At 32.1% G+C, this 17856-nt stretch overlaps 1 protein-coding gene and 1 pseudogene across 1 annotated transcript; both read left to right on the forward strand.

The window, feature by feature from the left end:
- Nucleotides 1–3035: 3035 nt before the first annotated feature.
- LOC143554895 (kinesin-like protein KIN-5C) lies at nt 3036–11212 on the forward strand. Its single transcript, XM_077044556.1, has 23 exons — nt 3036–3437; nt 3548–3677; nt 4560–4718; nt 4814–5160; nt 5239–5377; nt 5456–5553; nt 5626–5782; nt 6014–6083; nt 6175–6251; nt 6365–6418; nt 6496–6576; nt 6684–6795; nt 6877–6963; nt 7812–7987; nt 8079–8240; nt 8319–8426; nt 9003–9161; nt 9253–9336; nt 9418–9623; nt 9708–9809; nt 9927–10036; nt 10135–10286; nt 10991–11212. The coding sequence occupies exons 1-23, from the start codon at nt 3385–3387 to the stop codon at nt 11186–11188; spliced, it is 3021 nt and encodes a 1006-aa protein (XP_076900671.1). The 5' UTR covers nt 3036–3384; the 3' UTR covers nt 11189–11212.
- Nucleotides 11213–13995: 2783 nt separating this feature from the next.
- On the forward strand, nt 13996–17360 carry LOC143554864 (beta-fructofuranosidase, insoluble isoenzyme 3-like; annotated as a pseudogene).
- Nucleotides 17361–17856: the final 496 nt, after the last annotated feature.

Consider the following 17856-nt stretch of genomic DNA (forward strand, 5'->3'; position numbering starts at 1 on the left):
AATATCATTATAGTTATATTATGAATTCGTTTAGAAATCAAACCGACATCGAGTATAATATCATTATTTAATATCAATATTATTAATTATTATTATTTTTATCAACAACATTTTAATTAATACTAAGATCTTTTTTTTTAACTATTATTATTAGTATTATTAATAATAGTTACGATTATTATTTTTACGTCATATCTTACGTGTCTATATATATATATGAAACATTTCTTTTTAAAATTATCATTATCATTATTATCATCATCATAAATAATATTATTATAAGATTCATTATAAATTCATTTTCATAAAAATCGAACTCTTGATTAAACTCATCTTGTTTCTTTTAATATTGGTTTAGCTATTTAGAAGCCCAATGAAATAATATTTTATTATTAATTATGTATGAGTCCCTAATTATTAACAAACTAACCGGTAACCCGATTAACAACCGAACCGTCTCGTCCAATGTTTCAAATGTAGTTTCAACTAAAGTTCAAGTTCATTAATATGTTTTATTTATCCGTTTTCAATTAGCTTTCAAGTCGGATTCGTTCGTTTCGTTTACAAGCTTCCTTTTATGTCAATCACTTGTTAGTTTCTCAATTCATCAATCGATGTGAGTACTTTCATACCCCTTTTTCCATCTTTCGTTTTGGGGTGACATTTCATACTTATCGAACTAAATGCTTTATTTACTTGAATCTTAAACCCCCAAACGTGATTGTATACCTTACTTGAATAATTGCTCGATTTGGTGTTCTATGCTTATTTGTCTATGTGTTTATCGCTTTTGGATGGTGGAACTATAAATTCTATACTACTTGGCATCCCCTTGTAGCAAGGTGTCGTTAACGTAATGCAATTAACGATATTCTATTAAATCTTAGTCTACTTGGCAACCCCTTGTAGCTGGGTGGCGCTAACGTAATTCTATTAGCGATTGTCAATTTATCCAAGTTGTTGCTTTTATTTATTGTTTTGTATATAAGTTTTGTGGCTTTTATTACTATATACTTATATTCTCAAACTTATGAATTGCTCACCAACCTTTGTGTTGACAAACTTTATTTTATGAAATGTTACAGGTTTGACTTTTGTTGACTCGAGTGCTTGACGGAAAACGTTACCAAGACTATTAAGGTATTAGTAGAACGAACAATATGAATGCTATTTGTTTATATGAGCGAGATGTATTGTTATTGATTTGTTGAAAGAAAATGAGTTGAATAAATATTGTCACTTTAAATAGTGTCTTGTGTATTTGTCCAATCACGTTGCACCCCGGCATGTTCCGCCGCATTTGGTCGGGGTGTTACACAACTCGACAGGATTTTCACTGTAACATCCTGCATCTCCTATCATCAATATTGTCCATTTTGCCCCTAATGGAAGGGCCCATCCAGGAACTCACGAGTTTTTTCGTTGTCCCAACAGAAACTCCTCATCCATATGTGTTAAGCCCAAAATGCGTTGATAATTTAAGAGGCAAGATCATTACTTATGAACAAATGATATATCATTTCCTTGGTCGTTGTGAGACTTGCTTAGGGTGTCACACTCCGACTTAGGGCCTATGCGTGTGACCCTTTAATTGGTACATGCTTGTAAATATACCAGAGTTAGGTTATTTTAGCAGAATTATTTGAATAAAATTTTAATATATTGAAACTCGGGATTTACTCTCCGTTTGATAATTCAAATACATGTTTTTTGAAAATATAATACTTTGAAATAAAATATCTCATATGATTATTAAATCTACAATATTCTATCATGTATTGCTTGACTGATTTAACCTTTTTGATTTTTAGTAAAATGGGTTGGAAAATACGCCAGCACACCGATGGTGAATGACGCTGACTCAATTGTGAAATCTTTCCAATACCATTGTAATATCAACAAAAATACCTTTGTGACTACTCTTTAGGCACCCAACTTAATCGCATCGGAGTGATGGGTCGGTTTATTGCATAGCACGACACGACCCATCCTTACTTTCTTCCCCAATTCCATCGCGTATCGCGATGGTTCCTTGTTTAAGCCCTTTGCGTAACGCGATGGGTTTCAAAACTCAAATTTTCACTTTTAGTCCTTCAACTTTCCTAAAATACAAAGGTGGATCGCGACAATGCGAAGTGCAAAGTGCGCCATCAAAGCGCCACATTGCGCCCATCGCCCGAGTCCGAGCTCGTTGAGTGCGAAAGCACCCTCACTAAGACCAAGACCATTGAGTGTATCTAGTCACATAAGAATATTACTATGTGAATTTTGTTCTTTCTTCTAACGTGGGATGAATACACTTTTCTTCCTTTCTTCTTCTCCATTACATATTTTTGGGATTATTTTAAGTCACTCGTCTTTTCTAACTTGTCAAAATTGAACCAAAATTTTCAGGATGTTAGAGGATGTTCAATTGGTCAATGTTAATCTTCCTTGTAATTTTTTAATTGTTACATTCACATTCGATAATGTACATCTAAATAATGTTTATTAAACTAAACAATAATCATGCACTACTTCAACTTATGATATTCATGTAAATATTACATAAATCAGAAGTTCGTGTCAACAAACCGATGATAAACATAACACTTGACATGACAAGTCATAACACAAAGAAATTTGTTTTTCCAAACATAAGTATAAGGATGAACATTCATGAGTTGATCATAAATAATAAAGACTTCATTCATTATTCTTAGTTCAAAAGCCATACACTAGCATAAACTTATACAAATCCATGAATTTCATTCAACATTCCCAATCCAAAAGCCATACACTAGCATAAACATACACAAATCAATAAATGAATGCTTAAATCATGAGTTTTTATAGCATTACACAACCAAACACCATAAGTCGTAAATACCATAACAAACTTTTAAATACATAAAACCATTACATAACCGAAAATCTTAAAAAATCAGTATCAATAATATTAGCAATACCATACATCATTTGCTCATTCCGAGTCGTTGAGAATATTTGGTGGCAAATATGCATCGCAACATTCTTAAATTATTTGACGATTAATTATTTTTTTCAATTAATTTTAACATTAACTTAACATGTAGATGCTTTAATGTGTAAAGAGAGCAACAAAACACACAACTAAGGGCATTTCCGTCAACTCACAACCACGATCCAGATCTTAACACCACACACACCGTCAGATCAAAACCAACAAACCACCAGCCGTCAGATCCATTCACCAAGAGCGCCCTTCAATTAATTCAAATTATTAAACCCCAAATCCATCCCGCTGCTTCCATTTCTTATTATTTAATTTTTATAAACTCTTAACGGTTCAATTCAATCCAATCCAATCCAATCAAATTATCAACACACAGTCAGTCACTCACTAACTAACTGTGTGTAATAATAATGTCTACTCGTCAAGATAAAGGAGTTAATGTTCAGGTTCTTCTTCGTTGCAGGTATATTAATTTATTCGTTGTTGAATTAATTGAACAGTTAGGGTTTGTGTTTAGGTATATATATGCATATATATGTTGATCTAATTAGGTTTGATTTGGTTGTTAATTAGGCCGTTTAGTGACGATGAGTTACGGAACAACGCTCCGCATGTGGTGACGTGTAATGACCAGCAGCGAGAGGTTGCGGTTTCGCAGAGTATTGCCGGAAAGCAAATCGATAGGGTTTTCACGTTCGATAAGGTACCAGATTCATTCAATTAGTTGTTTGTTGCTTATTTATGTTAGCGGCTCGTTTAACTACTATATATGTTATAGCTATAAGACAGTTTTAAGTTTCGTGTATCAGTAAGGAGAAATGATAGTGCCTAACGCCCTAACCTATTAATTTCAGTTATTTAAGAAAATAAACAAAATTCACATGGCGTACTTTTTTGATTAACAGGTTTTGTCGTGTTTTAGATAGGTGGTCGATTGACAGTGTTGTAATTTGCATGCATTGGAAGTTTGTGATTCGATGATGTTTAGACCTAGAGTTTGTTGTTTAGTGTACATTGTTTTGGTGATGCATTGATTGATTTGTAACTGTTACGTGGAGTTAGGTTAATTATGAAGCTTTTGGAGTAGAACTGGCTTACATATAACATCAACTAGTTGTTCTTGATCCTATGTTGGTGTTATATTAACAGCATGGTTGTAAAAATCACGCATAGGTTGTTATTTGGTCAAACACGGTCAAAATTGAAAAAAAATATTTATAAATTTTGGTATATATGGATATGTAAAAAGTTAAATACAAAATCAAATTGGATTAATCATGTTTAATCGCTAGTCTCTACTCTCTACACCACCGCTTGACTAGCGCCTAGTATGTGAGACAAGTATACAACACTGATTAACAATCAGTAATATCATTGTAAATGAATTATATGTGTTTTTGAAGTGAAATGACAGTCCTTTGTACTATGTTAGTTCAATTCATGTATGATTTTGGGTGCTAGAGGAGTCATGACTCATGAGTATTGAGGCTTAGATTCATTAGATATAAGAAGGTATTGATCTTTAATAGTCACATGGTGCTGTACAGTTTTTAGTAATCAACTATGATTGTGTTCTTGTATGCAGGTTTTTGGACCTAGTGCTCATCAAAAGGATCTATACGAGCAAGCAGTCGTTCCTATTGTGAATGAGGTTTTAAAAGGTTTTAATTGTACTATCTTTGCTTACGGACAGACAGGAACGGGAAAAACATACACCATGGAGGGTGATAGCAGGAGGTCAAAGGTATCAGGTCACATATGTTTACAATTAATCTTATAGTTGGTTTTATTACTTTTTTGTTATTAACTGCTGACATTCATTGGTTAATGTGTTAACAGTGTGGGCCAAAAGGAGAGCTGCCTCCAGGAGCAGGAGTAATCCCTAGAGCTGTTAAACAGATATTTGATACCCTGGAGCATCAAAATGCAGAATACAGTGTTAAAGTAACTTTCTTAGAGTTATACAATGAGGAGATAACTGACTTACTACCTCCTGAAGAAATCACTCGAGTTTTTGAAGAAAAACAGAAAAAGCTTTTGCCACTTATGGAAGATGGTAAAGGGGGAGTTCTTGTTAAAGGATTAGAAGAAGAGATTGTGACGAGTGCTAGTGAAATTTTTACTTTACTTGAAAGAGGCTCTGCAAAACGTAAAACTGCAGAAACCTTGTTAAACAAGCAATCAAGGTATTGAGTTATTCTGTATTATCTTTAATGTTAATGTGAAAACTTATTGATATTCTTTAACAATCATTTGTTTTTCAGTCGTTCACATTCCTTGTTTTCTATAACTATCCATATTAAGGAGGCCACACCAGAAGGTGAAGAGTTGATTAAATGTGGCAAACTGAATCTGGTTGATTTAGCTGGTTCTGAAAATATCTCTCGATCCGGAGCTCGGGAGGTAGGTTTTTTACTGAGTTTTTTTAATAATCAAGGTTTTGAAATACCTTTTATGTTAATGCCTTCTTTATATGCTTAGGGCCGTGCAAGAGAAGCAGGTGAAATAAACAAAAGTTTGCTTACTCTAGGACGAGTAATAACCGCTCTAGTTGAACACATTGGGCACATTCCTTATAGGTTTGGATGATTCTTAAAGTTTTTATCCTTTTATTCATTCAAGTTTTAACTTTCGTGTTTTACTTAATCTAGAGATAGCAAATTGACTCGCCTGCTGCGTGATTCATTGGGTGGAAGGACCAAAACGTGTATTATTGCTACGGTATCTCCTGCTGTTCATTGTCTTGAAGAGACCTTGAGTACATTGGACTATGCTCACAGGGCAAAAAATATCAGGAACAAACCAGAGGTTAGCCTCTATTCTCACATATTGATGATCAAATGACTTGTAGTTTAACTTAAAACCCTTAATTTATCCTCTTATCTAATCATCTTTATTGTTCTTAACGAGTTTAGATAGAACCATTTGCTTTTTTTCATACATTGTTGTTCTTGGTTTCGTAGTCTAGTTATGCTTTAAAGTGTGAACCATCTCTTATTTTTGATATGTTTAATACTTCTTTTCTGACTTCTTCTCCAGGTAAATCAGAAGATGATGAAAACGACTCTCATCAAAGATCTTTATGGTGAAATTGAAAGGCTCAAAGCTGGTAAAACAATGTTTTTTTTCGATAATGCAATGGCGAATCAAAAAAATAAACTAGGCATAAATGACGGTTTGTCTACTTATTTTACCTGCAGAGGTTTACGCTACACGTGAGAAAAATGGTGTTTATGTACCAACAGAGCGATATTATCAAGAGGAGTTGGAACGCAAGGTACGTACTAGATAGTTTTTCCGATTTCACTTTGTTTTTTGATGTTAATATTATAATCATATTTTCTTTCATATAAGTTTAAACTGCATGGTTTAAATTTCTGTATTGTTTAGTCAATGGCAGATCAGATTGAGCAAATGGGAGTTAAGATAGAAGACCAACAAAAGGTGTTTTATAAACTTTGTACTTTTTTATGCTAAGTAAAATTGTTCTCTTGTTTATTTGTTACTTTCTCTTTCAACAGCAATTTGAAGAGTTGCAAACTAATTATGATGCTCAAGTTCAAGAGTGCTCTGATTTGAGTAACAAGCTTGATTCAACCCAGGTAAATCAAACTAAAATTTAACATTTTAACATGCATTGCTGCTGAACTTCTTATATTATTATATTATACTTATCATTTGCTCTCTTTCTATTATCTATATTCTATAGAATAAACTTGATAAAACCAGCAAGGAGCTGTCTAATACTCAGGAAGAAGTAAAGAGATGTCAATATGCTATCAAGGAGCGAGATTTTATAATACGTGAACAGAAAAAAGCAGGTATATGTGGTTGGTTTTAGATGTTAAATTTTATGACTTTTTTATAAAATATATGTATTCTAATGAACAAATTGTTAACAGAAAATGCACTGACTAATCAAGCTTGTGTTTTGCGGTCTAAATTAGAAAGATCCCTCAAGGACAATACTTTATTGCTTTCGAAGATCGGTAAGTGTTTTCTCAATCTTTTGTCTTTGACCCTTTTACCAAAGAACGAGTTGTTTTTTTTATATCAAATGGGTCAAATGAAAGCTGTACAGGTACATGTCAACTGGTTATAGTTGGGTTGAAAGGTGTCTAAACTCTAGAGTCTGTTTTTATTGCATATACACTCTTTTTGTTTAAAATTTCAGATTATTACTGCAATAACTTTGCTTTTGTAATCATATCTAACGCATTGTCTACAATATTTTTTATTAGAAGTGAGCAGAAAATTAGGCATGTAAACGAACGTTCAGTGAACCGTTTGGTGAAAAAGTTCATTTGTTAACTAAACAAATGAACATTATTTTTTTTGTTTATTTAGTTAAACGAACGGACATGTACACATGTCAAGTTCGTTCATATATGTCCGTGAATGCTTGTTCTTTTACGCTTGTTTGTGTTCAAACAAATTGATGTTCATGTTTACTTTCAATTGGTTTTACCTTGAGTATGTTTGGTCATCTATTTCAGCTAGTCCTTTAGTTTGTGCTCATTTACCTTTTTGAACCGTTCGTTTATACTATTAACAAATGAACATAAACAAACACTGGCACCCTAATTTTCTACAAAATGAACAAGAACAAGAAAGCTTTGTTTGTTTAATTGTTAGTCTTATACCGTTTGTTCGGTTAAAGTTGAACGAACATGAACATGCTCCATTCATGTTTGTTTAGTTCATTTACAGACCTACAGAAAATGTTTTAGATTGGATTAGACCTCCTTTTGACATGCTATACAATCTGACATCTTGCCGTTGCTAATAATCAATACAAACCTGATTAAATGCCAATTGTTTTTTGAGTTTTATGCAGCAAGAGAAGATAAAAGGAACGCTAGTAACAGATCTGTCGTGAACAAATTTGAATCTGAGCTTAAACAAGATGTTAAATCTCTTTGCAACACGGTCTCAACATCAATGTTTCAACAAAATGAACAACTTCAATGCATTGAGAAATTCTGTCACACTTACATGAACCTTAATGATAAGGTACTATTTAAGTTTCATCATTCTATTTTAATAGGTTATATGCTTCAATTTTATCATTAAATTGTTGATTGTCTATGGTTTATGTTTTCAGGCCATGATTGACTTAAAAAAGAAAATCGGTGGTTCAAAAGCATTGTATGTATCTCACATTGAGGAGCTGCAAAATGTTGTACTTTTGCACAAAGAAAATTCCAATGCAAACTTAGAGGAGGTTAAATCCTTGGTTTCTTCAAATGCAGGTTCTGTTGAAGAAGTAAGTAAAACCATATTAATGTTTTAATAATTTTTTATAGACATAAGCAGTGTATATATTCACTACTTTTTAAATCAGTTACTAGCTGAAGAAGCTGTTAAAGGACTTTCTATATTTAATGAGCTTCAATCCTCTTTATCAACTCAACAAGGTGAAATGGCACATTTTACTAGAGAGCTTCGACAGGTTGGTGATTTTATCTTTTGTTGAAGGTAACAAAATGGTTCATGTTCATTTATGTTCGTTCGTAAAGAGCATAAACGGACGTTTGACGAACGTAAAATGAAAGAATATAATAGAAAATAGATGAACAAGTTGAACTAACAATATGTTGGACGTACAAAGTTGTTATAACTACTCTAAGTTGTAATCATGTAATGGGCCAACGAGTTTAATAGAAAACGAACTTGAACAAAATTAGTATAACGAACATAAACGAACAAAAATAAACACATGAACATAAACGAGCAAAAGAGACATGTGTTGATGTTCTTTCGTTTAACTAAATGAACAGCTTTTGTGTTCATGTTAGTTCGTTTATTAAATTAACAAACTTTCCGCCGAATAGTTCACTAGACAACTTTTTATCTAAATATTTTTCTTACAGACAGATAGTATGCCAAATATGATGACAAAAATTATACTGTTTTAATAATAAACTTGGTTCTAAATTCATTTTATTAGGTGCTTTTAATATCACTGATTTGTCTGTTGATTCCTTGATGGCCTTTTAATATTTTGTTTTGGTTTTTGAATTTTCAGAGATTTAATGCAAGTGTTGGACATACAACAGATATATCCAAATCAATTCATGAGTTCTTTAATAAGCTGATGAAAGAATCAAAAGAGTTAGAAAGTCATGCGATTCAAGTTGATGAGACACAAACCAAGAACATTGATAAGTTTAAGAAGGTGTACGAGGTATATAATGGACAATGTTAACTGCAATTCCATAAAAGGTTAAAACAATCAATATATCATTACATATTATGTTGTATTTTGGTATTTTCAGGAGCATTCAAAGTCTGATGCACAGAAACTCATTGATGAAGTTACAAGTTTGGTCTCAAACCATGTTAATCGTCAAAAAGACATGGTTTGTTTTTTGTAAACAGAGAAACTTATGTTTTATTTTCTTTAAATTGAAAAAAAATTTATGGTTGAGTCATGCGTACAGGTGGATGCTAGGCTGGCGACTATCAGAGAAACTGCTGCAGGAAGCAAGGCAGTTTTGGAACGGCATGTGTCATCTTTTGACAAGATCACATCAAGTGCTAAAAGAAAATGGCAAGATTTCTCTGAGCAAGCAGAAAATGATGCAAAAGAGAGTGCGGTTTTTGTTGCATCAAAACACTGTCGTTTTGAGACTGTGCTACAAAAATGGTCAGTAAAAGCTGACTGCAGCTTGCAAGTTGTAATCTCATTTGGTTGATTATTTTATATTCACTCATTCTCTCTTTTATTCAGTTTTGATGCTACTGAATCGGCTGTAAATCATTCTAAAACGACACATGAGTCTGTGTTTAAATTGGGAAAGCAACATGTGACAGCAGTGGACACCCTTATCAGGTTAGTTAGTTATCTTAGTTAATGTTAACTTCATGCTCTTTGCACTTATTCTAATGAATCAAAATATAGTGCAAACATGCAATGGTAAATAACTAAATATAATGATGAATGTTGCAGGAGCGCGTTAGATAGTAATGATGATCATGATCGTGAGGTTAACTCTTTAAAAGAGACCGCTAAAGATGATGTGTTGAAGACTAGTGAAGATTTATCAAAGCACACAGACAGTAAGTTTTTGCAAAACATGTGTTTTTTAACCTTGATTCTTTTATTTTTTTAATTATTTTTGTAATGATGTTTTTTGTGTTTTGAATATTCTCTATAGGCACATCGGAACAAGGAAGAAATGTCATTTCTGCCATTCAGGAAACCACAAAATCTCACATGAAAAATCTTGAGAGCCTACATAAAGATCATTCAACACAATCTTCTCTGATAGAGCAGAAGGCTTATGATACTTTCCACCAGAAATACATGGTAATGTGCCGGGTCGGGCTGGGTTGACCTTGGGGTGTGCATGTATCAGCGTTGGGCTCAAATCGAACCAGAAACTGTAAATTCAGATTTTTAAAAACCGTTATTTTTGGTTTTCGGTTTTTTACAGTGGATTTGGTTCGTTCTCGGTTGCATTTGGGCTTTGAAAATTTTGGGTTGAAAAATTGACCCAAAATAATGAATTTTGGGTCTATTTTTTATTTTGTAATCAATGATTAATTGATTATTACACATTTGGACCTAAAGTTTTTAGGTTACACCATTATAATCCATAAATTTAATAACAAAAGTCCGTTTTTACAGCTTCATTTAGTTTTTTCGGCTTTCAGTACATGTGAAAACGAACCGAAATCTTAGGTTTTCAAAAACTTAATCAAATTGTAGGTTTGGGTTGGGTTCGATATTTTGGTTTGGTATGTCGGTTATTTCAATTTATTTCTCTTTAAAAAAATTGATTATAACTTTCTGCATTAAATAAGATTATATAATAATATGAAAGACTGCATAAAACGATTTAAATAGTTGTGTATCAAAACTATAATTTTTGGTTTAATTTTGAGCTTTTTGCGTGTTTACTTTTAAAATAAGTTTCTTATAACCTGATTTGACCTGTTTGCAAACTGGTCAAAACCGTCACTTTTAGTGATGTATACTTATTTTAAATATGCTGTTACTTTGTTATTCAGGATTATGAACCGACTGGAAGCACCCCTAGAAGAAATGATACTGATGTTCCAAGTATATGGAGCATAGACTCACTTAGAGCAATGCCGATGGAGGATTTATCAAAAGAATTTAGAGAAAATAACTCGCTTGAATCGTTTACTGGGAACGAGTCAAAGATTAGTTTGATTCCACGATCACCCTTGTCACAAATAAACTAAAATGGTGTTATTTCAACGCAAAGGTGAACTTCGTGTACAGAAGTAACAGAATCATGTTTTATACTCTTGTTATTGTCTATCAATGGTGGATGGATCAACTCAGAACAAACAAATCCATTCTTTGGATTTAATGACAAACGTAGGTGGTGGTGGTGTTGTTTAGTTATATTAGTCCAGTTTTGTATTATTGATGGTACAGCTTGATATTGTTTAAGATGGGATGGTGTAAAACTGACTTTGATGTTGTCAAATTGTGTTTTTAAAAATCATAGGACGTATTATTCATTCGTATTTTCACTTTGACCAATGATAATCGTAACTTTTTTCAAGAGTATTACCAGTAGCATAATTGTCAATGTATTATACTTAATACTCTTTATTATATTGTCTAATGTGAATTAGCTAATATATGATAATTTGGCTAAAATGTCTTTATAATTGATACTATGAATTATTTGTTTAACTGGTGTCAAAGCAAAGTTAAATGAATATTCTATAATTGATATTCTCTAATATATAGTCTTATTGAAAATAATTTTAACCAGTAATGATCGTTGTCTAATATATATAAGACCTACAACTATTTGTTTGGTCTAGTGGTGATGCTGTGGTCTTATTATAAAAATGATTATGAGTTCTAGTCTTAATTGAGATCTTTTGAGTGTGATAGGTTGATAAAAAATTATTAATAATTAAAAAAAGAAAATTATATTTAAGACCTACCTTCGGTCTGATTTTGATTGAATAAATGATCATTATAATTTTGACCAAAAATATATTTGGGATTTAATTTGTTGGTCTAAATATATATTAATTTGGCAAAAGGTATGTTGGGTTAGTTGATTGGGCTAAAAATTAAAGGTTATTGTTTTAGAATTTAAATATAAAAAATATATAACTTTAAAGAAGTTTTAAGTCCCCGAAAGATTGGGCCCACCCCAGCATGACATATTGTGTATACTCGTACACGATAAGACACAGACACAAAATGTGTATACCTCTTTACACGACACGAAAACTTATTGTGTATATGTATTCCAAACACGAACCTGTTACTACCTTGTATACACGACAAGAAATTTGGATAATAGGTAGGTAGTAAATTGGAGTCCAAGTAGAGAGATTGCTAACTTACTAAGTAGGGTTAACAGTGAGGCAACAAGCTGTGACGACCGGAGGAAGCACCGACGGCTGCGGAGCCGGAGTTCAGAGGTGGCGCTAATGCCTGGAGTTCAGAGGAGGAGTTGATGGCCGGAGAGGGAATGTCGTGAGTGGTGACGGCTAAGAAACAGAGAGTGAGAATGTTTTAGGAATTTATGGTTTAGGATAACTTATAATTATATATATATCTAATTATAAAAATCTAATCAGGTACTTTACAGGTAAATAAGTATTTTACCTGTTTAGACACGAAGATTAACAAGTAAATTCGTGTCTACATGTTTAGTACCCGAAACATGTTAAGGTCTTACTTGTTATCTGTTGAAGTCGTGTAGGTATGTGTTATGCATTCGTGTCTTATATATAAATTGTCAACCCTACTTCAAATCCATCCTAACAAAGTAACAAGTAGGATGTCTCTCTTCAAAAATGTAACCCAGACATAAAACTATTACTTGAGTGAACAAATTATACATGAAACAAAAGTCTTAAAAAAACACATAGAATATCTTAAAGTTCCTTTTAAAATCTTGTTTTGATCATTATATGAAATCTTCTTTGTATGTATCTAGAAGTAAAGTTTTTAGAAGATGGCTTTCATATGTTAGATTGAATAGATCTTGATCATTGGTTTAAAAGGTGGATGTTAAAAAAATATATTGACCAAATTATGTAGTGTCTTTGTTTTTAACATACATCGATGTAGTTCTAGTTTTGTAAGAAGTTATGATTAACCGTTAAGGGGGTTTGGTTAACTAATTATACACGATGTTAGAGAAAATATTTTAAACCAAATATAGTATTAATATATTGACTGACGTAACGTTAATGAGGAAATATGTGGACATACCCACCATATACAATACTCACCATATAAAATGTTCAGTTATTCTATCATGTAGTTTTTCTTTTCTATAACCTATAATACGATTTATTGAACGATCTGAGAAACTTATTTAAAAAAAATCACTCTATAATGCTGCATTTAAGAAACAAAAGTGAAAACCCAAAAAATAAATAAATAAAAGAATAGTATCATTCTTGATTAAGTACTTTATTTATTCTTTCTAAAAACTATTGAACATAGAACTATAATTTGTTGGTAATGGTTACCTAAAATTCCCACTGTAATTTGTAGTTTTTGATAGCGACAATGCCAAGTTATCATTATTTATGCGACTCATCAGACAAAAGCTGAAAATTCACACGTTAAATTAAGAGAATCATAGTACACCATGGGTCCACATCTTTAAATTTATTAGAGACATCAAAGTACACAATGGGTCCGCAACTTTATCTGTATGTAGTTGTGGGTTGTGGTTAGTTAAATTATAGATGATATAATAAATGTAAAACTTCTTACATTGTAAATTTATAATAATACAACAATTATGACATTTACATTTCTTAATTTATTGATAATTAAAAGTTTAAAACATACTCTGCTTATAAAAAAATTTACAAAGTAAACCAAAAAGTAGTTACAATATAAACCGTATACATAAAAATAAGTATATTTATAGACCATACAATTTAACTGCCCTACAAAAAAGGAAATAATAAATTATTACAGTTTGAAATTGTAAACCCATTTTGAGAAAATAAGATCTGGAAGAGTAAATCTATGGAGATTTTTTCTCAATAAATTCCTCCAAAACCTCAACTAAATCTTGCATTGTTTATATATGTTCCTTTGAGTGTTTTGTTCTACTCTCTTGTCACATTTCTATACAATAACCTTGAATATTATTGTTTGTCACAATGAGTGGTTTCACAAAGATTGCATGGACTTTAGCATTATTGTTATGTCTAGGCGGTGTCATGGCGGTCGATAGTAATCACCAAACTCAAACTCGTAATCATGTTAGAGTGAAGCAGGTACACCGAACCGGTTATCACCTTCAACCAAAGAAAAACTGGATTAACGGTATGTCTACTTATTTTTTGTTTTTCTTTTTTTCCTTTGCATTGTGTCTATATTAGGTGTAAGTGATCTTCATTGTATGTATGATATCATACATGTGTACTTTTGTTATTTATCATTCTCAAAAAACAAGCCTTGTTAATGAAAATGCAAAGAAAAAAAATCTTATTTTTTCTGTTTTTCGTAATTAAAAAGAAAATCATAATTTATTAAGGTCCTACACAATATTGTTGTCATAATTAAAATCTTGATGTAAAATCTTCTTAATCTATTTCGTTAAAAAAATGAAATATTGTCTTAACAAATAGATTATTCCAAAATAAAGATAAACGAAATTATGACAACACGTTCTTTATTAAAAAATAAAGTTTAACAAAGATACCATCAATGTTTTCAAAACTTTTTTTTATAATAAAGAGTGTGTTGTCATAATTAAAATCTCGATGTAAAATCTTATTTTTAGTGTTATTCGTATGTTAAAATCTCGATGTAAATAATATTTCTTAAGGTCCTACAAAATAATGTATAATTACATTATGCTGATTATTTTGTTATAGTATTTACATTATAAATTGTGGTTTTTTCATGTACTTCACTATTTTGTAGTGTTAACTATTAAGCATGTTGACTCTGTTTAATGTTTATAATTAACTGAAGATTAGCAAATATATACTATGCGTTTCTGGTTAACTATTTATTATTTATTTAATATGTAACTAACTTAACAACATTTTCATCTTTTTTTGCATGAAAATATGAAATCTATGTGGGCACTTATGCTAAATCTGAATATATAGATCCAACTGGTAAGTTTTTCTTTTGAAATCTTATTATTATTAAAATTTTAACTCAAGTAAGTTATATAAATCTAATAAAATGGAATTAAACAGGACCAATGTATTACAAAGGCTATTATCATTTGTTCTACCAATACAATCCCAAAGGTGCAAAATGGGGCAACATTGTGTGGGCGCATTCGGTGTCGAAAGACATGGTTAACTGGATCCACCTCGAGCCAGCAATCGTGCCATCGAAGCCTTACGACAAATACGGGTGTTGGTCTGGATCAGCCACAGTCTTACCCGGCGGTAAACCCGTGATCCAGTACACAGGCATCATTGCACCAAATCCTAAACCCGGTCATCAAGTCCAAGTCTACGCTATACCCGCCAACTACTCAGACCCTTACCTAAGAGAATGGATCAAACCCGACGATAACAACCCGTTCTTAACCCCCAACAAGTGAGAACATTTCAGCTTTTCGTGACCCGACAACTGCGTGGTACAACAAGGGTCATTGGAACATGATCATTGGTAGTAGGCATAATAATAGAGGGATCACTTATTTATACCGAAGTCAAGATTTTGTCACATGGGTTAAGGCAAAACACCCGTTTCATAGTAAGCGTGACACGGGTTTGTGGGAATGTCCTGACTTTTACCCGGTAGCGTGTAAAGGTACACACGGGTTGGACACGTCAACACATGGTAAAGGTGTTAAATATGTTCTTAAGAATAGCCTTGAAATGACGAGGTACGATTATTATACCATCGGAAGGTATGACCTTGTTAACGATAGGTATGTTCCGTATAACACGTCTGAAGACAGTTGGGGTGGTTTACGATATGACTATGGTAAACTTTTTTGCTTCGAAGTCATTCTATGACCAGAGCACGAAACGTAGGATTTTGTGGGGTTGGGCTAATGAGTCAAGTACAGAAACTGAAGATATTAAAAAGGGTTGGGCTGGAATTCAGGTAACTTTATATTAATAATGTGTATATTTGTATAGAAACATGATCAAATACATTTTTCTTAACATGTAAACAGTGAGAACCAATTTGCTGTTATCATTAGGTTTATTTTCATAGGTGTTTGCTGTTATTTTTTTGTTCGTATATGCTAATTTTCGATTATGAGACGTTAAAAGTATTTGCTGATTTATATTTTGTTATTATTATTAGATTTTATCTTTTGCGGTAATAAATATTTTTTGTTATTGATTTTGATTATTTTGTTGTAATATTTAGGTTTTTTTCTTTGTTATTATAAATAATTGTTTATTGTAGATTGCTATTGTAGTTGGTATTAACTTTATATTAGTAATGTGTATATTTGTATATTCATAATTTCATATGATGTAATTTTTGGGATTTTTAAAATTTTAAATTTTAAATGTCTGATTCATCGCTTATTGCTTATCGTATGTAGTTGATTCCACGAAAGGTGTGGTTGGACCCGAGAGGACATATGTTGGTACAATGGCCAATTTCCGAGTTGGAAACGTTAAGGCGTAAAAAAGTGGAGCTAAACTATGTAATGATTAACAAAGGGAATACCATTGAAGTGAAAGGAGTCACTGCAGGACAGGTTTATATATTATAACAACTATTATAAGTTTGCAAATATATTGAATATTTGAATGTATGAAGTTGACAAGTTATTTATTTGATGTGATGTGTTAACATAGGCGGATGTTGACGTTACGTTTACATTTTCAAGTTTGGAAAAGGCAGAGTTATATGACGAAAAATGGGTGAAGTTCCCACAACATGATATTGGTAAAAGTATATGTGGAGTTTGTGGTGCAACGGTTCAAGGTGGGCTCGGGCCATTCGGTCTCTTGACCCTGGCTTCACATAATCTTGAAGAGTATACTCCGGTTTTCTTTAGAATTTTTAGAACCATTCACAAGAAACATAAAGTTCTCATGTGTTCTTATGCCACTCAGTAAGATCCTTAAAATATCAGTGAAAATATATATACGCGGTTTTTTGAATTATATGAACTAATATTGATTTTTTTATGAATACAGTTCCTCATTGAACCGAAAAGAATACAAGCCATCATATGGAAGTTTTGTGGATGTTGACTTAGCTGAAAAGAAGCTTTCGCTTAGGAGTCTGATTGACCATTCAGTCATAGAAAGCTTTGCAGAAGGAGGAAAGACGGTTATTACATCAAGGGTCTATCCTACGTTAGCTGTTAGTCGTAACGTTCATTTGCATGTATTTAACAACGGACATGAGCCCATCACCGTCAAGAAACTGAACGCGTGGTCTATGAAGACGGCTAGCATTAATTAGACCTTGCAACTTTTATGAAAGTATGTAATAAAATGGTTGTTAGTTAGTTATTAACTTATTATGATCTTAATTAGTGTTTAAGAGATGTTATTCTAGACTTCTAGTTTTTCACATATTATGAGAAATGGAAATATGTTTAGTGTATTGTTTTGTTACTTCTGTTTTAGATGACATGAAATTAATGAGGATGCTTCATATAACCTAATAATAATAATAATAATAATAATAATAATAATAATAATATGAAATTATGAACTTTGCTTAAAAAAGCGATTTTGAAGGATTTATGCGTCCAGATACATTTTGGACGACTTTCAATGTTTTGACCGATTTGACATGTTTCCTTTTCAGTTAACCCATTTGGCCCGTTAACGATAACTCATAACCCAAATTGACCCATCTGTATATAACATGTTAGTTTCTAATATGATATCGTTTTCACCTTTAGCTCGTCCTCCAATGGCAAGTTTTTGGGCTTGTAAGCATCAACCGGGCC

The sequence above is a fragment of the Bidens hawaiensis genome, unplaced genomic scaffold, assembly GCF_021521415.1.
Source record: "Bidens hawaiensis isolate Kalapana, Puna unplaced genomic scaffold, B.hawaiensis_p1.1 tig00017861_1, whole genome shotgun sequence".
NCBI classification, from domain to species: domain Eukaryota; kingdom Viridiplantae; phylum Streptophyta; class Magnoliopsida; order Asterales; family Asteraceae; genus Bidens; species Bidens hawaiensis.